Source organism: Moschus berezovskii, chromosome 20 (assembly GCF_049115385.1).
Source record: "Moschus berezovskii isolate FMDL1 chromosome 20, NW_MosBer_1.0, whole genome shotgun sequence".
In the NCBI taxonomy this organism is placed as follows: Eukaryota; Metazoa; Chordata; class Mammalia; order Artiodactyla; family Moschidae; genus Moschus; species Moschus berezovskii.
This window is the reverse complement of record NC_142479.1, coordinates 42,483,739-42,509,921: the sequence shown is the minus strand read 5'-3', so window position 1 is coordinate 42,509,921 and position 26,183 is coordinate 42,483,739. Positions and strand designations below refer to the sequence as shown.

The 26,183-nt window shown below is 42.2% G+C and overlaps 1 protein-coding gene across 4 annotated transcripts in view; it reads right to left on the bottom strand.

Moving 5' to 3' along the window:
• The window catches only part of DNAH9 (dynein axonemal heavy chain 9), a 297,242-nt gene that overhangs the window by 218,416 nt on the left and 52,643 nt on the right, over positions 1 to 26,183 (bottom strand). For all 4 annotated transcript variants that reach the window (XM_088828905.1, XM_088828906.1, XM_055407299.2 and 1 more), the window contains exons 15-19: positions 19,726 to 19,861; positions 15,894 to 16,090; positions 15,371 to 15,795; positions 2,738 to 2,960; positions 1,745 to 1,911 (exon numbers count right to left, since the gene is read on the bottom strand). In XM_088828905.1, the coding sequence (XP_088685031.1) occupies positions 1,745 to 1,911; positions 2,738 to 2,960; positions 15,371 to 15,795; positions 15,894 to 16,090; positions 19,726 to 19,861 (1,148 nt within the window). The remainder of the gene's footprint in view (positions 1 to 1,744; positions 1,912 to 2,737; positions 2,961 to 15,370; positions 15,796 to 15,893; positions 16,091 to 19,725; positions 19,862 to 26,183) is intronic.

The following is a 26,183-nucleotide window of genomic DNA, read 5'->3' as shown; positions in this document are numbered from 1 at the left end:
TAAATACAGTTTATACATTTTTCCTTTCTTGTCTTCTTTTTTAAAAATAAATCTGTATGAGAGTTTTCAAGTTCTATACTTCATTTTTTTTTAAATTTTTAAAAATTTTTTGGCCACGAGGCATGTGGGATCTTAGTCCCCTGACCAGGGATCAAACCCATGTCCCCTGCACCGGCACCATGGAGTCTTAACCACTGGACCTCCAGAGAAGTCCCTTTCCCTGTCTCTTGACACACTCATCCCATTCTGTCTAGCCCCAGGGATGATGCTTTGGAGACCAGCTGCTTCATACATGTTTGATGATGAATAATAAGAAGAGTTAGGCCCTTACTGTGTGCCAGGTGGGGTGACCAAGGGTCTCAGTCTGTCTGACACAGAGGGGCTTCCCTAGATGTGTTACGTTTCGTGCCAAAACCAAAACAGGGCCAGGTAAACCAAGATGGCTGGTTACCTTGGTGCTGGGTCTTGTGCTAAAAGCTTGTAAGGATGTGTTCCTTATCCTATCAACAGCCTTCTGAGGTGGATACTATTAATACCCCCACTTTACAGATGAAGAAACACAGCACGGAGTGACAGCCCTGACTTAGGCAGTGAGTAGTGGACTTGCTAAGAGGGCTTGCTAAATCCAGGGTCCGTGTGCTTAATCATTATGTCATCTTAACTCCTGATAAAGTTGTGGGATTTTCTTTCCTTGCTTCATTGGTCACTTTAGCATGTATCACCTAAGGTCAGATTTCTGTAAGTAACCTGAAAATAAAAAGCTTCCTGGTTCCTTACACAGGGCATGTTTCAGTCTGGAGACTTCCAGGCACGTCTACACAAAACTACAGAGAGGAGATCCAGCAGGAAGCCCAGCTGAGAAACAGAAAGCAAACCCTGGAGCTGGACTGAGGGGAGAGGGTCCACTTTAGGTGGTGTGTCAGTAGACACAGGGCCACCAGAACTGGCCCCTGGCTGGAGCGTCTGATGCTGAGCAGCAGACCAGGAGCAGACCCCGTAGGCTTCCCTACCAGGGGAGGGAGCCCCTAAAAGAAGGACCGTGTGTGTGCATGTGGGCGCACGTGAATGGTGGTGTGTTGTCCACCCCACCCCTTCTTTGTTTATGTAAAGACCCCTGACCACAAGCAGGGGGCAGTCTGAGCACTAACTGCTAAGCAGAGAAAGGACACCTTAAAGTAAATCTGTCACCTTGAATCCTGCCGTTAGGCTACTGAAATGCCTTCCAAAATTATTTTAAAATTCTTTTTTTTTTTTTTTGGCCGCACCGTGCAGAATGTGGGATCTTAATTTCCTGACCACGGATTGAACCCTACCCCCCCACCCCTTGCATTGAAAGTGTGGAGTCTTAACCACTGGACCACCACGTAAGTCCCCTCAAATTATTTTCAAATTCTATCAGTCACTTTTTTTAAACCAATAGGAGTCTGGGAGAAATTAGAATACTAACAGTTTAGTAAAAGACAAGTAATTTTACCACACACAATCCCTTTATAGACTTGGAGACACAGAAGCTTCTAGATATTTTTTTAAAGTATTTGTACAGCCTTTGTTCATCCCACACAGGCCACAACAGGACTCTGTGAACATGAGCACTGGGTCTAACCAGTGGACCTAAACAGGAGGGAAGAAGAGTAACCGGTCTGCTGTTAAGAAAATACACAGCCTCCAGGGGGAGGTTACCCGTGACTTAAGAACCTGCTGTGTTTCCAGGACAGGAGGCCGTGGTGGCGAGCTGGGTCCATACCTGAAGGGCGCTTCTCTGCGGAATCGCTCCCAGAAGGACTGCTGCTCCGCCTCGAAGGCCGTGCACCGCTGGCGCAGGAGGGTCACTTCATTTGCCTGAAGGGGGGCCACCTGCTGCCTCACGGTAACCGCCGTCTTTTTAATGTTGTTCCACTTCTCAGGCAGCTCCTGCCAAGCAGACCCGGGGTGGTCAGACCGCACTCTGCTCCCCCTGACCCCGGATCCAAGGCTGGACACGTTCAGACATCTTAGTCTCTGGCCCACAAACGTGATGGCACTGTTTGCCGTCGCCTACAACTGCTCCCTTCCTTGACGGGTCTCCCTGGCTGCCCACTCTCCTGACGGTCACCTACTTCTGACTCAACACAATCCTGCTCGCTCTCAACTTCTCAGTAAACTTGGTTGTTCTTCTTCAGTTGCCGACTTATGTCCGACTCTTTGCGAGCCCACGGACTGTAGCCCGCTAGGCTCCTCTTTCCATGGGCTTTCCCAGGCAAGAATACTGGAGGTGGGGGGAGTTGCCATTTCCTCCTCCAGGGGATCTTCCCAACCCAGGGAGCGAATCTGCATCTCCTGCATTGCAGGCAGATCCTTTACTCCTGAGTCATCCAGGAAGCCTTACCTTCTTCTGTATTTTCCAACAGTGCCTGGTTATTTTCTTGTATGCCCCACATTTCCTCTTAGATCATCATAACATCCCTCAAACCTCCTTTTTTTCCCTTTCTGAATCAAAATTTGGTTCATCCCTAACTCTGGAAAAAGACCACACACACTTCATCCACATCAGTTTTCCCATATTTCTCCAGTGTTACAGTGTTTCATATTTATTGAGTGTTAAAGTGGTACACATTATACACGTTACACATTTACTTCCAAAACATGGATCTTATCATAAGCCCTGTTTTTCATTGACTTCACCGTGTTTATCTCACTTCGAAATTCCCAAACTTTCCCTCTATTTCTTTTATTAGGAAAACATAAACTTTGCACTGACCTCTAGCTGCTCAAACACTGTTTCCGGCAATTCTTGTCCATAGGCCTTCAGCAATTCAATCGTTTGCTTTAAAGGCTCAAACATCTCATCGGTGCTGCTCTGTCGTTCTTTAAGAGCCATCAGGTGCCCCATAATCTCAACCAGTCCTTGGAAATCTCCTTTTTCAACTTTCTTGAGCAAGCCATTCTCACTGTTTTTAATAAATGCTTCAAGGTCAGCCAAGCTATGGAGAACAAACAGAATGTGAGCAGCCATTCCCCTTCCACTCCTCAAAAGAATTTATTTCCCCAACATAATAGCTATTATTATGGAAAACTCTCCAAAGCCTGATGATGAGATACAACTCTCTTCAGTTGTGTCAAGGTCACAAAGGACAAAACTGAGCCTTCCATGATGGAGGAGAAACAGGAGACAAGGAGAATTACTGGGACAACTGGTGAAATGAGTAATTCTGAGAACCAGTTATACCTTTTACATCAATACTAACCTCCTAGTGTTAATGACTGTACCATGGTTACCTTGGATGTTACCGAGGTAACATCTTGGGAAAGTAGAGTGAAGGTCAAAGAGACGTCTTTGTACTGCTTTTACAGCTTTTTTGGTAAGTCTGAAATTATTTCACAGTGAAATCATTTCAAAGTGAAATAATCTCACAGTGAATATATTACAAATTATTTTGTGACTCTGAAATCATTTTTTAAAAAGTGGAAAATAAATACTATGGCCTATAGGGTCATACATACTTGGGTTTAATTTTGACACTTACTAGATGTGTGGCCAAGTCATTTAGAGCCTCAGATTCTTCATCTATAAGATTAGAAAGATCATTTCTTTCTCATTGGTTATTGTGAGAGTTAGATGGGACTCATGATTTAATTAAAAAAAATGAACATCGTTTCTGGAGGATTGCAGCAAGAATCCAGTCCTCAAAGGACTAAGCTCCAAGGAACATGATTTTATAATTGAAAGTTACAACATGTGCAAGGAAAGAGGTCACCACGAGTGGGAACCAGTAGAAACGGCTGTGTTAAACCTCTGAAGATTTTGATATTGGAATTCGGGTGCATAATATAAACTAGTGGCATCTGATATGTCAAAGGACAAAAGAGTTCTTATTTAGGTGTTTTGCTTTATTGTTTCTGACCCACGTACCAGGAACAAGTGCGTTTCCTGCTATTTCTCAGACATCTATTCTAGATTGACCAAGAAAAACAATTTCTTCCTTTTAAGCATAATGTATCAGTCAGTACAGAAATGATTTCTTTAGGAATTGCCCTTCAGAAGCCTAGATAAACTCTTACATTCTCAACAGGTCACCATACCCTTACCCCGGCCCCAACCTGCCTTTAAGTTCAAGCACAAATTCAGCATCATCTTAGGGTCAGGAATGGAAACAACTTCAGTGGCTTTTCAAATATGCCCAGAATCTGTGATAATGTGTGGACCTTTGTATTGATTGATGGATTCAAGAAGTGATAAAACTTACTGAAGCAGATAACATGAAAATTATGGCCTATGGTGGCATTATTTCATGAAGAGAAGCTTTTAATATGTGTTCTAGCAATGCAAAAATGATCACATCATGCTATGTTAGTGGGCAATTCTAGGAGAAAGAAACTAATAATTTTACATAGGCTTTTATGTTAACTCTGATCTATGGCAAGAAGAAACAAACCGTTATTCATTGACAAATCAAAAGTTATCTTAAGATCTTGTTGTTGTTTAATCAATAAGTCATAGTCTGACTCCTTGCTACCCTATGGACTGTAGCCCACCAGTCTCCTCTGGCCATGGGGTTTCTCCAGGCAAGAATACCGAAGTGGGTTGCCATTTCCTACTCCAGGGTATCTTTCCAACCCAGGGATCGAACCCATGTCTCTTGCATGTCCTGCATTGGCAGGTAGATTCCTTACCACTAATCTAGTAAATGTATTCTGAAACTTGAAAAGTGAATAAATTTTAAAAAATGAATTCGAGCAAAGAATGAGAAGTTGTTAAAATGAGTCAGCAAAACTGTAAAATAACCAAATATAATATCTAAAACTGAGAAGTATAATGAAAATGTAAAGCTCAATGAATGGATTAAATAGAAGATCCAGACAAAACTAAAAGAATTAGACTGCTGTTTGAAAAAGGTGGAGAAGTTTTTCAACTATAGTGAAGAAAGAAAAAAAAAAATGAAAACTATGAAAATTGTTCAAAGACATGGGGGATAGTTAAAAGTGCAATAAGAGGGCCAAAAGGATGTAATAGAGAGTATGGGCAAGAAGCAATCTTTGAGGAAATCCTGACTGAGAATTTCCTAGAATTAATGAAAGACACCAAATATAATATCAAGGAAGCCCAACCAACTCAAGGTGAAATCAATATTTTTTAAAAACCCTACATAAGTACTTCAATATGAAACTGCAGATTACCAAAAATGAAAGAGAAAATATTAAAATTAGCTAAAGAGCAAAGACAGAATTTTATTTAAAAAAAAAAAAATCTAGGCTGGTGGCTGACCATGCAAGACCAAAAATGAACCCAGGATACAATGGAATAATATTTTTAATAAATTTACAGAAAATATGTTATCCTAGAATTCTCTCTTCCACAAACTGATTTTTTTTTTTAAGAATGAAGGCAAAACACCTGCATTTTCAGACAAAGAAAGAATGAGAGTTTCACCAAAAGAACCTTTTAATGAGCCTTCTAATGGCTGTACTTCAGAGAGCAAGTCAGTAATGTAGGAAGATGGAATGAGCAAAGATGCTGGTAAATTTAAATAAACAGTGAGTGTATAAAAATGAAGTATAATTTGTGGAATTTAGATAAATAATAGAGTACAACTGAAATTACTTGGAATTATAGGATATAATTTGATGGATAAACAGGTGAGATCAAGCTATTCTGAAGTTCTTGTATTGGTTGTGAAAAAAGTAACAGTACTGATTAGTTTATTTCTTTTAAGAATGTTTTTAAGAATAGCTATGGTTAACTATTAGAACAGATGACTTAGATAGCACAACACCCAAATTAGCAGAAGGGAAAAAATGGAATAGGAGAAAGGAAAAGAAAAGAAAACATGAAAAAAAGAATTTCAATCCAAAAGCAGGCAAGAAAGAAAAATAAAAAGAACAAATAAAAGTTCACAATAAAATGGTACAAATGAATTTAAATACAGCACAATAGACATTAATGAGGAAAACCCTCCAGTTAAAAGAAAGCTTTTAAGGTAGATAAAACATTCAGTTCCATGCCAATTATGAAGATCTCCTCTAATACAAAGGCACAGAAAGATCAAAAGCCAGAGGGTAAGGTAAGAGACACCAGGCAAATGTCATACAAAAGAAACTGGTTTTGTTATATTAATACAAGACAAAACACACTTTAACACAAGAAATATAGCTAGTGATAAAAGATTTTTAATGTGTGGCTAAAATATACAATTTTCCAGGAAGATATAAAAAGTCAAACTGTATGATCATATAAGCATCTGAATGCAGAGTTCCAAAGAATAGCAAGGAGAGATAAGAAAGCCTTCCTCAGTGATCAATGCAAAGAAATAGAGGAAAACAACAGAATAGGAAAAACAAGAGAGCTCTTCAAGAAAATTAGAGATTCCAAGGGAACATTTCATGCAAAGATGGGCTTGATAAAGGACAGAGATGGGAGGGTCCTAACAGAAGCAGAAGATATTAAGAAGAGGTGGCAAGAATACACAGAACTGTACAAAAAAGGTCTTCACAAGCAAGATAGTCACGATAACGTGATCACTGACCTAGAGCCAGACATCTTGGAATGTGAAGTCAAGTGGGCCTTAGAAAGCATCACTACGAACAAAGCTAGTGGTGGTGATGGAATTCCAGTTGAGCTATTTCAAATCTTGAAAGATGATGCTGTGAAAGTGCTGCACTCAACATGCCAGCAAATTTGGAAAACTTAGCAGTGGCCACAGGACTGGAAAAGGTCAGTCTTCATCCCAATCCCAAAGAAAGGGAATGCCAAAGAATGCTCAAACTACCGCACAATTGCACTCATCTCACACGCTAGTAAAGTCATGCTCAAAATTCTCCAAGCCAGGCTTCAGCAATATGTGAACCGTGAACTCCCAGATGCTCAAGCAGGTTTTAGAAAAGGCAGAGGCACCAGAGATCAAATTGCCAACATCCGCTGGATCATGGAGAAAGCAAGAGAGTTCCAGAAAAACATCTATTTCTGCTTCATTGACTATGCCAAAGCCTTTGACTGTGTGGATCACAATAAACTGTGGAACATTCTGAAAGAGATGGGAATCCCAGACCACCTGACCTGCCTCTTGAGAAACCTGTATGCAGGTCAGGAAGCAACAGTCAGAACTGTACATGGGACAACAGACTGGTTCCAAATAGGAAAAGGAGTACGTCAAGGCTATATATTGTCACCTTGCTTATTTAACTTATATGCAGAGTACATCATGAGGAACGCTGGGCTGGAAGAAGCACAAGCCGGAATCAAGATTGCTGGGAGAAATATCAATAATCTCAGATATGCAGATGACACTACCCTTATGGCAGAAAGTGAAGAGGAACTCAAAAGCCTCTTGATGAAAGTGAAAGAGGAGAGTGAAAAGGTTGGCTTGAAGCTCAACATTCAGAAAACAAAGATCATGGCATCTGGTCCCATCACTTCATGGGAAATAGATGGAAAAACAGTGGAAACAGTGTCAGACTTTATTTTTTTGGGCTCCAAAATCACTGCAGATGCTGATTGCAGTCATGAAATTAAAAGACGCTTACTCCTTGGAAGGAAAGTTATGACCAACCTTGATAATATATTAAAAAGCAGAGACATTACTTTGCCAACCAAGGTCCGTCTAGTCAAGGCTATGGTTTTTCCCGTGGTCATGTATGGATGTGAGAGTTGGACTGTGAAGAAAGCTGATTGCCGAAGAATTGATGGTTTTGAACTGTGGTGTTGGAGAAGACTCTTGAGAGTCCCTTGTACCGCAAGGAGATCCAACCAGTCCATTCTAAGGGAAATCGATCCTGGGTGTTCATTGGAAGGACTGATGCTAAAGCTGAAACTCCAATACTTTGGCCATCTCATGCGACGAGTTGACTCACTGGAAAAGACTCTGATGCTGGGAAAGGTTGGGGGCGGGAGGAGAAGGGGACGACCAAGAATGAGATGGCTGGATGGTATCACCGACTCTGTGGACATGAGTTTGAGTGTACTCCGGGAGTTGGTGATGGACAGGGAGGCCTTGCGTGCTGTGATTCATGGGGTCACGGAGAGTTGGACACGACTGAGCGACTGAACTGAACTGAACTGAACTGATGATCATATAACATGAAATAAATGAAACAAAAAGTTACAGAGGTACAAGAATTTGACATTCCTTCATCAAAGTGGAAGATTTTTAACAGTTATCTCAGTAATTGATAAATTAAGCAAATCAAAAAAATGGTAGTGAGGTTGTAGTGGATTTGAAGAAAACAAGTTTGATCTAATAAGCATGCACAGAACATTATACCCAACAGTTATAGAACACATATTCTTTTAAAATGTGCACAGAATATTTATAAAAACTGACCAAATTCAACAAATTTCAGAAGCTTTTTATTACCTATATCACTTTATCTGACTGCAGTGGAATTGTTAAAAATTAATAACAGAAATGTAACTAGAAGAATCCATGTTTTAAGATTAAAAAAGTATAAGCACATCTTAATGGATATTACAAATATTTAGAACTTTATTATGAAGAAAATCTACATACTAAGACCTGTGAGATGTAGATAAAATTGTACTCAGAAGGGAATTTATAACTCTAAGTGTTACATTAAAAATGATGAAGACTCAAGACGAATAAGCAAAGCACACATCTTAGGTTAGTCAAAGGAGAGAAAATAAACCCAAAGAAAGTAGAAGGAAATAATAAACACATAAGAAAAACGTATCAAAACAAAAATCAAATTATAATAAGTAAGATCAATGGGTTCATTAGGTAGCTCTTTGTAAATCACTTGGAAGATTAATTAAGAAGCCAGAAAGCACAATAGAAATGAATAGAAATCTAAAGAGGAACATCCTTAATACATAAACGGGTAAGAGAAAAATACAAATTTCATGATATGAAATGGATACATCCCTAGAAAAATATGACTTAGGAATAGAACTTAATATTTCTATAAACATTAGAAAAACTACAGGTAACAATTCTTCCACAAAGAAAACACTAAGCCAGATGGTTCAATAGGAGATTTAAATCAAACTTTCAAGGATCAGCGAATTTCAATCTTACACCAACTCTTACAGAGAATAAACAAGAAGGATTACTTCCTAACACATTTTAGGAAGCTAGCAAAACCACAGAGCAAGATCAGACAAAGACAACACGGAAAGGAAAAACTGAAAGCCAGTTTCAGCAAACACAGACATGTCAGTGCTATATAAAATATCTGCAAACAAAATCAACCAATGGATATATTGAAAAAGACAATATTTTGTGTTTGGCTTATCTTAGTAATGATAGATTGGTTCAGTATTAGAAACAAAAAAATATATTCACAACTTTAACATATTGAGGGAAAAAAAACAGAATTATGTTAATGGAGTTAGAAAAGGAACTCGAGAAAATGTTATAACCATTTATGCTAAATCCTCCTAACAAATTAGGACTAGAAGTTTACATCTTTAATCAGATAAAGAGAATCCATAAAAAAAAAATGCTCACAGAATATTATACCATGTAATGAAATGCTGAAAGTATCCCCTTAAGATCAGGAACAAGACAAGGACTTATTATCACTTTATCCGATGTTATACTGACAGTCCTAGTCAGGCTGATCAGATAAATAGTGATAAATGCATAAAAAAAACAGGAAGGAAAAAATAAAATTTCCATAAATTTGTAGTTGATGCTTATGTACATGGCAAATCCCAAAAAGTACATATAAATTATTAGAATTAACAAGCTACTTAGTAGAGCTGCTTGATACAAAATCAATGCACAAAAATCAATTCATTTCTGTGGAAAATATGATTCTGAAATATGATTTATACTAGGAAACAAAAAATAAAATATTAAGGAATAAATCCTAAGACATGAAAATGCTTTTAAAGGTAATGATTATAAAATTTCATTCAAAGACATTAAAGAAGATAAATGGTGAGATAATATGTACTTGGGAATACTCAATACTATAAAGAAGAAAATTCTACTCAAAATGATCTACAATCACGGCAAATATCATTGAAATCTCAATGGAATCTTTTCTTCTACAAATTGATTTTCAATGTATGTAAAATAGTAAGGGCCGAGAATTGTTGAGACATTCTTAACGAAACTGGAAAAGGTGGGGACTCCAGTGCCAGATGTCAAGATTTATTGTTGTAGTTTAGTCGCTAAGTTGTATCTGACTCTTTTCTGCCCCATGGACTATAGCCTTCCAGGCTCCTCTGTCCACGGGATTTCCCAGTCAAGAATACTGGAGTGGGTTACCATTTCCTTCTCCAGGAGATCTTCCTGACCCAGGGATCAAACCTGAATCTCCTGCATTGGCAGGCAGATTCTTTGCCACTGAGCCCCCTGGGAAGCTAAGATTTATTACAGAAGTATGATAATTAGGACAGTTTCATATTAAGGCAGGGACAGACAAAGAGCTGCTTAACACAAAAAGTAAAACTTTTAGGTAAGGATATAGGAGAGTAACTGAGAAGGCGATGGCACCCCACTCCAGTACTCTTGCCTGGGAAATCCCATGGGTAGAGGAGCCTGGTGGGCTGCAGTCCATGGGGTCGCTAAGAGTCAGACACGACTGAGCGACTTCACTTTCATGCATTGGAGAAGGAAATGGCAACCCACTCCAGTGTTCTTGCCTGGAGAATCCCAGGGACGGGGGAGCCTGGTGGGCTGCCGTCTATGGGGTCGCACAGAGTCGGACACGACTGAAGCGACTTAGCAGCAGCATAGGAGAGTATCACTAGGCTCTCAGGACAAGAAAGGGCTGATTTAACAAGAGAAAAGAAGACAACACAGGGGGAAAGATGAACACATCTGGTTACATCAAAATGAACCCTTCATCAAAATATACCATAAATGCAGAGGGGAGACAGGCTGCAAAATGGGAGGCTACATCTGCAATATACACAACTACCAAAGAACTACAATATGTGTTACTTCCAAAAATGAAAAAGGAAAAGATACAGTCCAATAAAAAGTGGTCAAGAGCTATGAATAACCAAAGAAGAGGAAACATAATGACTCATCCAAAAACACAGAAAGATGAGCTACTTTATTCATAATGTGAAATATTGATCACTATGAGACACCACTAAGCTCCCTCCAGAAGGGCCAGCACTAAACAGTTTGTATCAAAAGGTGCGGAGGATGTGGGGCTCCAGGCATCTTCACACATGGCTGAGGCACCTGGCAGGGAGCTGGCATTACATGCACTGCCCCAGCGACTCCACTCTCAGGTATGCACCCTAGAGGGATGCTGGCTTGAGTGCACTGTGATATCGGTATAAGAGAATTCATCGCAGTCCTGTTGGTATCAGTGAAACCATCTGAAACAGCCATGTCATCCACTGAATGGGCAGATACGTTGCGGCATATTCAGATGATGTGATACTCTGTAGCAGCGAAAATGAAGGAACTGCTGCTACACTCTCAACATGGATGAACCTCGAGCATCAGTGCTGAGGGAGACAGGACACAGAGAGATACACAGGAATACAACATCGTTTCATTTGTATAGCTTTAAAATGCAAATCATTGTATCTGTGATACAAATATATATACATACATATGCATAAACTGTGGAACATTCTGAAAGAGATGGGAATCCCAGACCACCTGACCTGCCTCTTGAGAAACCTGTATGCAGGTCAGGAAGCAACAGTTAGAACTGGACATGGAACAACAGACTGGTTCCAAACAGGAAAAGGTGTACGTCAAGGTTGTATATTGTCACCTTGCTTATTTAACTTATATGCAGAGTACATCATGAGGAATGCGGGGCTGGAAGAAGCACAAGCCGGAATCAAGATTGCTGGGAGAAATATCAATAACCTCAGATATGCAGATGACACTACCCTTATGGCAGAAAGTGAAGAGGAACTCAAAAGCCTCTTGATGAAAGTGAAAGAGGAGAGTGAAAAGGTTGGCTTGAAGCTCAACATTCAGAAAACAAAGATCATGGCATCTGGTCCCATCACTTCATGGGAAATAGATGGAAAAACAGTGGAAACCGTGTCAGACTTTATTTTTTTGGGCTCCAAAATCACTGCAGATGCTAATTGCAGCCATGAAATTAAAAGACGCTTGCTCCTTGGAAGGAAAGTTATGACCAACCTTGATAGTATATTAAAAAGCAGAGACATTACTTTGCCAACAAAAGTCCGTCTAGTCAAGGCAATGGTTTTTCCCGTGGTCATGTATGGATGTGAGAGTTGGACTGTGAAGAAAGCTGATGGCTGAAGAATCGATGCTTTTGAACTGTGGTGTTGGAGAAGACTCTTGAGAGTCCCTTATACTGCAAGGAGATCCAACCAGTCCATTCTAAAGGAGATCAATCCTGGATGTTCATTGGAGGGACTGATGCTAAAGCTGAAACTGCAATACTTTGGCCACCTCATGCGACGAGTTGACTCACTGGAAAAGACTCTGATGTTGGGAAAGGTTGGGGGCGGGAGGAGAAGGGGACGACGGAGAATGAGATGGCTGGATGGCATCGCCGACTCTGTGGACATGAGTTTGAGTGTACTCCGGGAGTTGGTGATGGACAGGGAGGCCTGGCGTGCTGTGATTCATGGGGTCGCGGAGAGTCGGACACGACTGAGCGACTGAACTGAACTGAACTGAAGCCATGAAAAAAAAATGGGAATGATTAGGTTATATTTAGGGCAGGGAGGAAGAGGGATTTAATCAGGGAAGAGTCCATAAGGGAATTTTATTTTATTCTTCACACTGTTTGAAACTTGTTTTTATTTTTTTTAAACTTTTAATTTTGTATTTGAGTATAGGAAATGGCAACCCACTCCAGTATTCATGCCTGTAGAATCCCACGGACAGAGGAGCCTGACAGTCTACAGTCCATGGGGTCACAAATAGTCGGACATGACCGAGAGACTAACACACACTACAGTCAGTGTTGTTGAGAATGTTGTGATAGCTTCAGGTGAACAGCAAAGGGGCTCAGCTGCACATAAACACGTATCCATTCTTCCTCAAACTCCCCTCCCATCCAGGCTGCCACATAACATTGAGCAGAGTTCCTATACAGCAGGTCCTTGTTGGTTATCCATTTTAAATAGAGCAGTGCGTACAAGTCCTTCCATAAGGGGATATTAAAACGTAGCTAATGTCCTGTTTCTTCACTGGGTAAGGAAAATCTGAGTATTTGTTTTGATATTTTTCTCTAAATCTTATGTATATTACATTTTATAACGAAACGTCTTGAAGAGTGAGGACGGAAGACAAAAAAAGTACAGGGATCAAGTATAGAGACACCTTCTGAGGAGCTGTGCTGTGGAGCAGGGTGCACAGAAACGGTGCCATAGCGGAAGGGCTCCTGGGACTGTGCTCCTTTCTTTTTTTTTAAGAGGCCAGATAGGACAATACATTTGCATGGGAGAATGAAGGGAGTGTTTAAGGAGGTCAGTCTTCAAGTAGATATGAAGAAGGAGGCTACAGTTAGAAAAGCAGCTTCTTCGCTGTAAGAGAAGAGGTAGTTGAACATACGGCTTCAAATGCAGGTAGGTTGGTAGATTTATTGGTGAAAAGCTGAGTTAGTTCTGTGGTGACCGGTTCTCATTTTCCAGGGAAATGAGAGGCAAGGCTAAAAAGGCAGAGAAGATATTTGAGGTTTAAGGCAAGAGAGGAAAAAGAGCGTCTGGAGGAGTCGGAAGCATATATGAAAATGTTCAGGGCTTGCTTGAAGTTTATGCTCATAAATTTAACCTGAATAGCGGTGTGTTTTTCCTCCATCAAGGATGAACTGCTCGGGTATAGACGTGCAGTGCTGAGCTCAGACGGTCAGGGTTTTACAAGGTGGGGACAGGGCTGGGGAGCAAGGGTGATAAACACTGAGCTGTCCTGATCGAGCGTCGGGAACAGTGGATTGGAGATACTGATAGGTCTGAAGAACTCTGCACGGCAGCGCTGCCGAGGAAGAGAGCTGGAAAGACACCAGGTGCTGGTCAGGGGAGAGAATGCTTCATCCTGAGATTCTGAAGGGACGCATGAATTTGCTCACCTTTCCCTCCACTCCACCGAGTGCACAGCACAGAGCAGAGGGGTGGGGAGGGAAAGGCATTGGAGAGAGAGGTCGAGAAAACAAGAGGCAGGTGTGATGGAGGCACCCTGTGGATGCTGAGTCACGGAGGGGAGAGGGAGACTGAGCCGGACAATGCGCCCTGCAACGGAGGGGAGGCGTGACTGAGAGCTTGGCCAGTGACGGCAGCCGAGACAGGTGGCGGTCGGTACCGCCTGGTAGAACTCAGTGGAGATGGTGATTCTGAGAGCGGACAGGGGAGAGAGGAAGAGTCTGGAGGCCACACTGAAGGGCAAGTGTGTCTCATCCACCTTTAGGCCCAGCGGTACGCTTTGAGAGTCTAGTTCTGGGCTAATGGAGCTGTGGGGGGCAGGGTCCAAGTCCACGGGGCAACAGGCAGAGTTTCAGATCCAGTCAGTTGCACAGCTAGAGTTCTGAGAAGGACAATGTTTGGGAGGGAGCAGAGGAGAAGGTAGTATTCATCACAGGACAAGTGCACCCAGGAGGAACACCCTCTTCATTTGTCTGTCAGGGGATCACTGACTTCCTCATAAGCCAGTACTCTACTGCTCATGTTCTATGGGAACACCTGATCTTCAAGATCGCACCCATGCTCAAGCCTGATGGTGTCTACCTGGGCAGTTACAGGGTCTCTCTGATGGGGTTCAACCTGAACCACACTGGCTGGATCCCCCTCCGTGTGCCCACCCCACCCTGAATGGGGTGAAGCAGCTCGTCACCCAGATGTACCAAGCCCCAGAGCTGCAACTACTGATGCCTGCATACCCTAGAGCCCATACTTTGCAACAAGGGAAGCCACTGCAGTGAGAAGCCCTCATACTGCAGCCGGAGAGCAGCCCCCACTCTCCGCAACTAGAGAAAAACCCCGTACAGCAATGAAGACCCAGCACTGCCATAAATAAATAAATAAAATTATAAGAAAAAAAAAAAGGCATCAGGGGCATGTAGGTTTAGGGACTTCCATGCTGCACAGCTGGATAATCTGAGACAAGGAGTAAATGGGAGAAATAAAATCTAAGAGGCCCATTAGACACCCTCTGCTTCTCAGGCTTAAAGAGAATTCACAGTCAGAGTTGTGCAGGGAGGGCTGACCTGCTATTATTCCCTCAAACAGTATTTACCGCTTACTGAGTGCCTTTCGGACACTGGGTGACGGATAGAAAACAAAACAGGAAGAGGTCAGGTCTGATGGACAAATGAGAGGACAGGACTAAAGTTACTGCTGGTGTCCAGAAGCTTGGAACCTCCATTTAGCTGTTCTAACTTTTCATTTAACCAGTGAACCTATGGGGGGAAATGTCAAATCGATTGAAAACATCATGTTCCCGACAGCCCAGGAAGCTGGAAGAAAAGCTAGAAGGACTGTTACCTGTGAGTGACATGGTCCACGAGATGCTGTTTGAACATGAGGCTCCACTTTTTGATTACATTCATCAGAGATGCTTTAAAGGGCCGTGCGTCGATCTTCATCCAGCTGTCAAACACCTGGATGGGCTCCAGCCTGCACACATCCTCATGGAGCTTCTCGTAGGAGTCGATCTGCGCTCTGAACTGATGCAGGAGGGGAGGATTCTCTGGGATGCCGTCCTCGGCATGGGCTTCCACCTCCTCGGTTGTGAGCACATGCCCGTACAACAGAAACTGGCCCAGAGCCTCCTTCCGGTCCTCCGTGTAGAGGTAGGAATACTGGCTGAGGGTGCTCCGATAGTTGCCACAGAGGGCCATCATGGCCTGCACCCGCCCCAGCAGCTCGCCCCGCAGGCCTGCCAGGTCAGCCATGGCCTCCAAGTCCACCTGGGGGAGCAAGATGGCATTGGACAGATGACACTAGCATTTCACAGGGGCCTCCAGGTCTGGTGGGAGGGTGGGGGAGATGCTTGCAGAGCCAGTACCTGATAGTGAGGAGATCCATTCTCGGGAGAAAGCCGGGGGACCAAGGACGCTATGCTAAAGATGCTGGTGACGAGACCCTCCACCAGGTCGTAGAAGCCGCCCTTCACGCCAGGCTCCAGCGACGGACAGAAAACCAGTTCTGGGATGGCTAAGCTCAGCTGGGCTTCAAATATCGGGGTGAGTCCTGCCTTACATTCTGAAATACAAAGAAGACAAACAGAAGGGAGTGGGTAAGTGGCAAAAATGCAACACTGATTTGAAAGCACTCCGAGCGTTTCTTTCCTTTAGAGTTGCTGTTCCGGTCTGAGGAAATAGAAATATAAACTTTGCTAAAGCCCCACAAAGGTGCAGGTGGCAGTCCTGCAGTGTTTATCAAGGGGGACGGGCCGCTGGCATTGTGAACAGGCTAATTCCTGGGCACGGCTGTCCTGGAGCTGCTGTGGTTGTTCAGTCGCTCAGTCGTGTCCCACTCTCTGACCCCGGGGACTGCAGCACCCCAGGCTTCCCTGTCCCCCACTATCTCCTGAAGCTTGCTCAAACTCATGTCCATTGAGTCGGTGATGTCATCCAACCATCTCATCCTCTGCCGTCCCCTTCTCCTGCTCTCAATCTTTCCCTGCATCAAGGTCTTTGCCAATGAGTCAGCTCTTCACATCAGGTGGCTAAAATACTGGAGCTTCGGCATCAGGGCATGACAGGGCATTTACTCTCTTTGTCCTCAGAGGGCACATCCTGTAACTGATCAACCCAAGCTGGAACGCTTCCACATTCCCAAAGCTTTCTGTGGGGCAGTGCGGCCTCTGGGTGAGAAGGTGTTGGTTTTGCAAAGCCAGTTTCTTGGAAGCCACGGACATCATCCTGAGCACAAACAAGGCAATTCCATAGGCAGCCACTAGGGGAACAAGGGTGTGCTTGTCCAAGGTCGCGTAGGCTTGGAAAAAAAGAGCAGTCATAGTCCCTCCCCTTCTGCTCCTTTTCTGTAAAAACAGGACTTGCTTTAATTCTGTAGTGATAAAATTTTTAAAAACAGTATAAATAATTAACAAATCCCTGATTACTTGCTAGACTAAACTGCCTTGCTAAATTTAAATCAAAATATAATATAGAACAAGATGTTCCAAGTACAAGATAAATGCTTAGACTCTTATTAATAACCACTTATTTTCTTATACATATATATTTTAGGTAGGAAGTGGATTTATTTCTTTAATTTTTTAATTGGAGGATAATCACTTTACAATGCTGTGTTGGCTTCTGCTGTACAACAACACAAATCAGTCATAATTATATATATATATATATATATATATCTCCCCTCCCTCATGAGCCTCACTCTTCTCAAGAAGTAGATCTATTTAGAGAGAAATACAGTCCATAGAGTCTGGGCCTTTGCAGACGGTGAGTGCTGTGTGTGCTCAGTTGCTTCAACCGTATCTCTTTGTCACGCTATGGACTATAGCCCACCAGGCTCCTCTGTCCATGGGATTCTCCAGGCAAGAATACTGGAGTGAGCTGCTGCACCCTCCTCCAGGGGATCTTCCTGACCCAGGGATCAAACCCGCGTCTCTTACATCTCCTGCTTGGCAAGCGGGTTCTTGACGACTAGCGCCACCTGGGAAACTCCACAGGAGACCATAATCCCTATGTCCGATGCAATACCAACACAAATATCGTACAAACTGGATGGCCCTGGTGGTTCCACATCCTTGGCACAACTCTCTTTAAGAGTTGAGAAGACAGCAAAAGAGACACAGATGTATAGAACAGTCTTTGGGACTCTGTGGGAGAGGGTGAGGGTGGGATGGTTTGGGAGAATGGCATTGAAACATGTATATTATCATATGTGAAACGAATCACCAGTTCAGGGTCAATGCATGTTACAGGATGCTCGGGGCTGGTATGCGGGGATGACCCAGAGGAAGGATAAGGGGAGAAGGGAGGTGGGAGGGGGGTTTGGGAGGGGGAACTCATGTACACCCGGGGCGGATTCATGTCAATGTATGGCAAAACCAACCAATATAATATTGTAAAATAATTAGCTTCCAATAAAAAAATAAAATTAAAAAAAAAAAAGAGTTGAGAAGAGGAAGAGTGTTTCTGGATGGAGTGGATAGCAGTTAATCCAGGCAAGGTCTGGATTCTGAGAGGTGGCTGGGAAGCCAGACCAAGCCATGGGAATGGTACTGAACTGGCCTGACCAAGTGTGAGAGGTGGAAACAGTAAGGTGGACCAGGTGAATGAAGCTGTCCCGCTGGGCTACGGTGAAGGGTCACGGTGACTTTCCTCTTGGAGGCCATTCCCTTCAGGCTCCTTCACCTCCCCTTGATAACCAGCACATTTTAATTTCAACCATAGCTCAGGTGGCTACTAAGGCCAGCTTCTGCCCCTTAACTGCTGATATATTGTGGAGGGTATGTGTTCCCTTCCTCCTACTGCCATGGAGGGAAGATGACTTTGGCTACCATCCCCTGTCCACCCTCTTGCTCCCTGGCTCTCCTTCCCATGAGAGAAGGACAGGTGACACATCAGACAGCCCAGATCCGGAAGGCTGGACAGACACTGACCCGGGGCAAGTCCCCTGTGCAGTGCCTGCACTCAAGTGTGGCCGAAGCATCTTCCTAGAACTTCTAGAAGAGAGCTAAGTGACGAGTCTCCGAGCTCCACTATCAGACAAGGTTGGGTCAGTTTACTAAGATGAGTACCGTTGGCACTCGTCCCTAGGAACCAGCTCTCCAGTCTGGGCACCTGTGTTCACTGCCCGAGGTTCTGGAAGGTGATCTCCCACCTCGATGACCAGGCCTGAGCCCATTTCCTGCTTCTCTGTCTCCTTGTGCTGTGAAAGCAGAGACCTTGCCTCTGACCTCAGTCACTCCACCTACCAGGACCATGGAGTGGAGCTGCCCCAGCGCTGGCCTTGCTCCTCTCTGCATCGTCAGCTTCTTACAGGGGCTGGATACCCAGATCCTGGTCTCAGCCCACCTATTCTAACTCTGCATTTAATTTCTCTCCTTGGGTTCTACTCAGCGCCTTAAGCTCTCATCTCGCCTCATCCTCACCTCTCCCTTCAGCCTTGCTGAGCATGTCAGAATCTACCAGAATCTGAAAGGTTTAATTCGACTTTATTTTTGAACTCTTCTCCCCTTTCCATCCCATCATTTACTAACCAAGGTTAGCCCTTACTATACAATCTTTGGCCCTGTGTATCAACCATAAATGTGAAGCCCTTAGCTATCTTTTAACAGCTTCAAAGAATGCCCACTGCCTCCTTAATATACCTTTCCCTTCTGAAAGCTATCTCATCCCCAGATTCTTGTCTCTCTTTTTTTTTTCTTTTTACACAGAAAAACATCTGTTTCTTCTACATAAGCCAGCTGCTACAAACTCCCTGTGTTCTCAAAAGGCCACGGAGATAGAGTCCATTCGGCTTAAACCATGAAATTTATTTATTTTGGCCATGCCATAAGGTGTGTGGGTCCCAGTTCCCCAACCCAGGGATCAAACCCCTGCCCCCCACACTGGAAGTGCAAAGTGTTAGCTACTGACTCCCAGGGAGGTCCCTAGAGTAAATTGGCTTTTACGTTTTTACCTTGGCTATGGGTTTCACTGTGTTAGAGCCTGGTTCATCATCTGAGTTTTGAAGAGGGAGAAGTGTTTTATCTTTGAACAATTTAGAGACACAATGCCTTTTTTATTTTACTGTGTACACTTCACAAAATGTTCACACCTTTTGGGAAAAGTCACAGAGCACTCAATGGCACTTCATTGTAACTCGACAGATGCTATGACTATTACCTTCCCAGTAATAACCCACATCCATAAGCCACTAAATACCGGTATTTTCCAGGAGGTACTTGAGGGAACACTCAATGGCAAGAAAGAATCCATCCAGCAACATATCATCAATGTAGTTAACATAAGCTTTCCAGATATCAGAAGTTGAATCTGCTGAAAAAAGACCCAGGTTTTCCTACAAAATAAAGAAGAGCAGATATAAACCATGTTTAATAATATGCAAGGACTGCTCTTATCATCATGAATGGGAATGAAGATAACACACAGAGAAAAATCGCACTGTTATGAAGAGTCTTCTATTACAGGCAGCCCTTGGCTATATTGCGGGTTTGGTTCCAGTCCACTGTAATAAAGCCAATATTGCAATAAAGTCAGTTACACAGTGTTTGGTTTCCCAGTTATGTTTATACTATAGTCTATTAAGTGTGCAATATTATGTCTACAAAAGGATATTCATATCTTAATTAAAAATACTTTATTGCTAAAAAAGGCTATCTATCACCTGAGCCTTCAGGAAATCATTATCTTTTCACAATAGTATCAAAGATCACAAAGTATGATGATAATAAAAAAGTTTGAAATATTATAAGAATTGCCAAAAATCTGACAAGAGAAAAACTGCATGGCTAGACTATTCTCAGTGCAAGGTTGCAATAAACCATCAATTGAAAAAAAAAAAAAACAAATTCAGTCTCTGTGAAGCACAAAAAAGCTAAGCACAATGAAATGAGATCTGCCGGGTATGTGTGTCAGGTCCATTCCTGTCTAATGTGTGTAACCCTTGCTTGAAAGGAACACAAAGTTAATCCACGAAGGAAATATGACGTTGCAACCTCTCCCTGAGGAAGGAGGATGGGGTCAGGCCAGCTTCTCAGGAGGGATGCAGCGCGTGCCTCGTAGATAGATGCTGGCTGACACTGCAGAGGAAACTACATCAGAGCAGAGGGTAGGGTGGGCAGAAGAATGAGAGCTAAAGGCAGAGAGCATGACAGTTCAAGACGTGAGAAATCTAGGTTCAAGCAAGTAAGGCATTTCCTAGGAAAGGAGAAGTACTTCTTTCTAAGGAGAAATGAATGGGAGTGAATCCCACCCCTGGGTATATATCCAGACAACTCTAACTCAAAACGATCCAGGCACCTCAGTGTTCATAGCACCACTATTCACAATAGCCAAGACAGGAAACAACCTAAATGTCCACTGATGGATGAATAGATAAAGAAGATGTGGTGCATATTTGTAATGGAATACTGCTCAGTCATAAAAAAGAATGAAATAATAGCATTTGCAGCAACATGGATGAGCCTAGAGATTATCATACTAAGTGAAATAAGTCAGAAAGAGAAGGACAAATGCCACATGATATCACTTATATGTGGAATCTAAAACATGACACAAATGAACTTATCTACAAAACAGAAACAGACTCACAGACACAGAGAACAGATTTGTGTTTGCCAAGGCAGGGTGGGTGGGGGAGGGATGAACTGGAGTTCAGCATTAGCAGGTGCAAACTATTATATATAGGATGGATGAGCAACAGGTCCTACTGTACACACAGGGAACTTATGCAGTATCCTGTAATGAACCATAATGGAAAAGAATATGAAATAGAATATGTACATATAACTGAATCGCCCTGCTGTACAGCAGAAACTAACACAACACTGTAAATCAATCACACTTCAATAAAATAAATAGAAAGAGAAATGAGCTGGAGAGTATTGCTGGCATTTAACTAAAAACTTTTATCATACTGAGTGACTTGGAAAATGCACACATAGAAACAAACACACAGGCTCTCTCTCCTTCTTTTTACACGGTACAGTCTCAGACATGGCAGTATGGCAAGTAGAGGTGTCCCATTTGCTCACCATCATTTTCATCATTCAGCCTTTTTTACAATAACTTTCCATTTATCTTGTATCTTCAAAGAAAGTTGCTACCACTTTGCAAAAGTAAATTTTCTAGGTGACTCACACTTACCCCTTTAGGGAACACTGCCAGATTGTAAATCTCATTTTTCTGCTTTTAAATGTCAAAACTCTAAAATTTTCTAAAATGCATTACCTGCACCTTTCCTTCCTAAGAAGTTTAAAGATTTAATGGGAGTTCATCATCTGCCGATAGCACAGTGACAATGCAGAGTTGTTCTTAGGTGTTACTAAAATGTTCACGTCTGTTTGCGTCTACAGTTAAAAACTTGTAGTTGTTATAACTGCCTTGTAGAGTTGTTCTATATCTTTTCTACTGTCACCATATCAAGATAGCTAACTGTACCTTTCTACATAAATCTACTATGGAACAAGGAGCAAACATGTTGGAATTTTCTATAAACCAGGAAGAAATAGCTCAAGTTTCTGATACTAGCCAAGACAGAAGAATGAGATCAGGCTTTCCCTTTTGCTACAAACAACTACAGAACTGGATACAAGAAATAGTTATTTGGGTAACTAGATAAAGATATTGGGATATGATCTCTAAGAGAAAGGAAAATTCAAGGTGAGTTTCACAACCACCTGACTTTCTGCCTGGAGGCACTTTCCAAAGCATGGCATAGAGAAGTGGACATTAATTAGAGCACCCTTCCTGCTGGGCAGAAAAAGACAGGAATTGGGATTTGCTGAGGCCGCTGAGTCCTCTTGGATCTTTGACTGAGCATTAGGCTGTACGTATTTAGTGCAAGATTCTGCAAGGCTAGGCAGAACACAGTTACTGGAGACTAAGTTGAATGGGTTTATGAAGGTCATATGGTGCTGGAAAATGTTAGTGTTTTGTCAGAAATAATGAAAAGATAACCGATAACCCAGGACTTCAGTTGAGACCCCAGAAATGCAATGCTTTAGGATTAGAGCTCTATTCTAGAGTAAGGCTTCTTTAGATTCTCCCCAAGGAAGCTTAAAATAAGGCTTCAATAGGATCAAGCTGACCGCCAGTGAGTTAACTGCCTGCTGAAACAAAACCATCAATTCTTTAAGGGAAGTATGACACCCAGATTACAAAGTGGCGTCCAACATGACTAGAACATAATAAAAAATTACTAGACATGCTGAGAAGCAGGAAAATGTGACATTTAACCAAGAGAGAAAATAAACAGTAAAAACAGACTTAGAAAATAACTGTCATACCAATCCTGGGATGTTTATTCCTTAGACTTATTTTATGAGAAAAAAATAAACTTCCTTCACATTAAAAAAGACTCAGAAAATAAAACAGATGTTGGAATTAGCAGATGAGAATGTTATAATTTGATTAAAAACTCCTCAAACTTGATGAAAAACAGATTTAAAATATCACAAACTTCAAGCAGCCTGAATACAAAGAAATCTTATTTATGCACATCATGGTTAAATGAAAAAGACACAAAGAATTTATTTTAAAAAATCTGTTTAGAATCTATTGTAAGTAGCCTGAGAAAAACAATACATTACATATAAAGGGACAAAGATATACATTTTGCTGGCTTCTCATCATGAAGTTTGGAGGATAGATTATGAAATGCCTTCCGAAAGGAAAACAGAACTGTCTACACAGAATTTTATATTCTGTGAAACTCTTCTTCAAAAACAAAGGTGAAAGAAGGACACTTTCAGATAAACAAAAACTGAGAGATCGTGTCATCAGCAGATCTGAACTGCAAGAAATACTAAAGGAAGTTCTTTGGGCCAAAGAGAAATGACCATAGATGTTAACTCAATTCTGCAGAAGTGAAAAACAAGCCTGGAAATGGTGACTATGTGGGTAAATACAAAACACTATAAAGATTTTCCCCAAAAATTTTTAAAACACAAAATTATAATATTCAATTGTGGGGTATATCTTATACACACACATGCACGTATACAGCAACACTACAAAAGATGGCTGGGCAGTTTGAATTGTTCCCATGTGTGTTGTTTATTTCCTCTGCCTACAATAGAATTACACAGTATCAATTTCATTAAGCTACCCAGGTGGTAGCTTACTTTGAGCAAAGTAATGCTCAAAATTCTCCAAGCCAGGCTACAACAGCATGTGAACCGTGAACTTCCAGATGTTCAAACTAGATTTAGAAAAGGCAGAGGAACCAGAGATCAAATTGCCAACATCCATTAGATCATTGAAAAAGAGAAAGAGTTCTAGAAAAACATTGACTTCTACTTTATTGACTATGCTAAAGCCTTTGACTGTGTGGATCACAACAAACTGTGGAAAATTCTTAAACAGATGGGAATAACAGACCACCTGACCTGACTCTTGAGAAATCTGTATGCAGGTCAAGAAGCTACAGTTAGAACTGGACATGGAACAACAGACTGGTTCCAAATCGGGAAAGGTGTATGTCAAGGCTGTATATTGTCACCGTGCTTATTTAACTTACATGCAGAGTACATCATGAGAAATGCTTGACTGGATGAAGCACAAGTTGGAATCAAGATTGCCGGGAGAAATATCAATAATCTCAGATATGCAGATGACACCACACTTGTGGCAGAAAGCAAAGAACTAAAGAGCCTCTTGATGAAAGTGAAAGAGGAGAGTGAAAAAGTTGGCTTAAAACTCAACATTCAGAAAACTATGATCATGGCATCTGGTCCCATCACTTAATGGTAAATAGATGGGGAAACAAAGGAAACAGTGAGAGACCTTATTTTGGGGGGCTCCAAAATCACTGCCAACCTAGACAGCATATTAAAAAGCAGAGACATTACTTTGCCAACAAGGGTCCGTCTAGTTAAGCCTATGGTTTTTCCAGTGGTAATGTATGGATGTGAGAGTTGGACTATAAAGAAAGCTGAGCACTGAAGAATTGATGCTTTTGAACTGTGGTGTTGGAAAAGACTCTTGAGAGTCCCTTGGACTGCAAGGAGATCCAACCAGTCCACCCTAAAGGAGTTCAGTCCTGGATGTTCATTGGAAGAACTGATGTTGAAGCTGAAACTCCAATACTTTGGCCACCTGTGTGAAGAGCTGACTCATTTGAAAAGACCTTGATGTTGGGAAAGATTGAGGGCAGGAGGAGAAGGGGATGACAGAAGATGAGATGGTTGGATGGCATCACCAACATAATGGACATGGGTTTGGGTGGACTCTGGGAGTTGGTGATGGACAGGGAGGCTTGTTGTGCTGTGGTTCATGGGGTCGTAAAGAGTCAGACACGACTGAACGACTGAACTGAACTGAACTGAACCCAGGTAGTGGAGGTGGTTTAGTCACTGAATCATCTCTGACTCTTCGAGACCCCATGGACTGTAGCCTGCCAGCTTCCTCTGTCCATATGATTTCCCAGGCAAGAATACTGGAGCGGGTTGCCATTTCATTCACCAGTGGATCTTCCTGACCCAGGGATCAAACCTGCATCTCCTGCATTACAGGCTGATTCTTTACCACTGAACCATCTGGGAAGCCTAAGCTATCCGGGGAAGTTCCAAATACATGGAAATTAAACAACATACTCCTAAGTGACCACTGAGTTAAAGAACAAATCACAAGAGAAAAAGTTTAAAATTGAAATGAGAATGAGGCAGAACAAATTTGGGGAATGTAACTGAAGTAGTATAAGGGAAATTTATATCATCAAATGTCTGTATTAGAAAGGAAGTCAGGCTTCGAATCAATATACTTAACTCCTACCCTCATAGGCTAGAAAAGAAGGATTGAGCAAAGTAGTCCCAAATCGACTAGAAAGAAAGAAATGATAATAGATTAGTAAACTAGAAAACAGATAAAGAAAATTTAAAAGGTCAAAAGTACAACATTTGATTGGTCTTCAAAAACCTCAGAAAAACCAAATTTAACAACTGTGATTCACTACTGACTGTGCATGAGATCAACCCAAAAGAACTTCCCCACGGCCTCTTCTGTAGGACTGGAGCTGGTGGCCATGGTGTGAAGGGCATGCACACTCAGTTGCTAAGTCACGTCAGACTCTTTTGCGACCCCATGGACTGTAGCCCACCAGGGTCCTCGGTCCAAGGGATTTCCCTGGCACGGACACTGGAGTGGGTTGCCATTTCCTCCTCCAGGGGCTCTTCCTGACCCAGGGATGGAACCTGTGTCTCCTGCATCGGCAGCTGGGTTCTTCACCTCTGAGCCACCAGGGAAGGGCAGTGCTCTGCGTTTTTCCTTCTCTTTATCGAGTGCATCTTGTGTCTCTCCAAGCTCAGTAGGGCTAGGTCATGAAGATGATGCTGGAGGGCCACACTACGTTGTGTGGATGAGTTCGGGGTGGTTAGTGCAGTAGATAATTTAGGATTCTGCACTTGGCATCTCCTTCTACCCGTTGGGGTTTTGTGTGTGACAACTAAGCGGTGTCACTATTAAGATACTTTTAATGTTGATACACTGATGCCAGAATGTGACTTGGCATTCTCTCCATCCATTAGTTTTAGCTCTTTTGCTATCAGTTTTAACTTCTATCAGTGACTGCAGAAGACACAGCATCTATTGGTTGTTCTATTTCCCAAATCACTTCTAGCACCCAAACACTCTCCTTGGCACTTTTCCTGGACTGGTGGGAT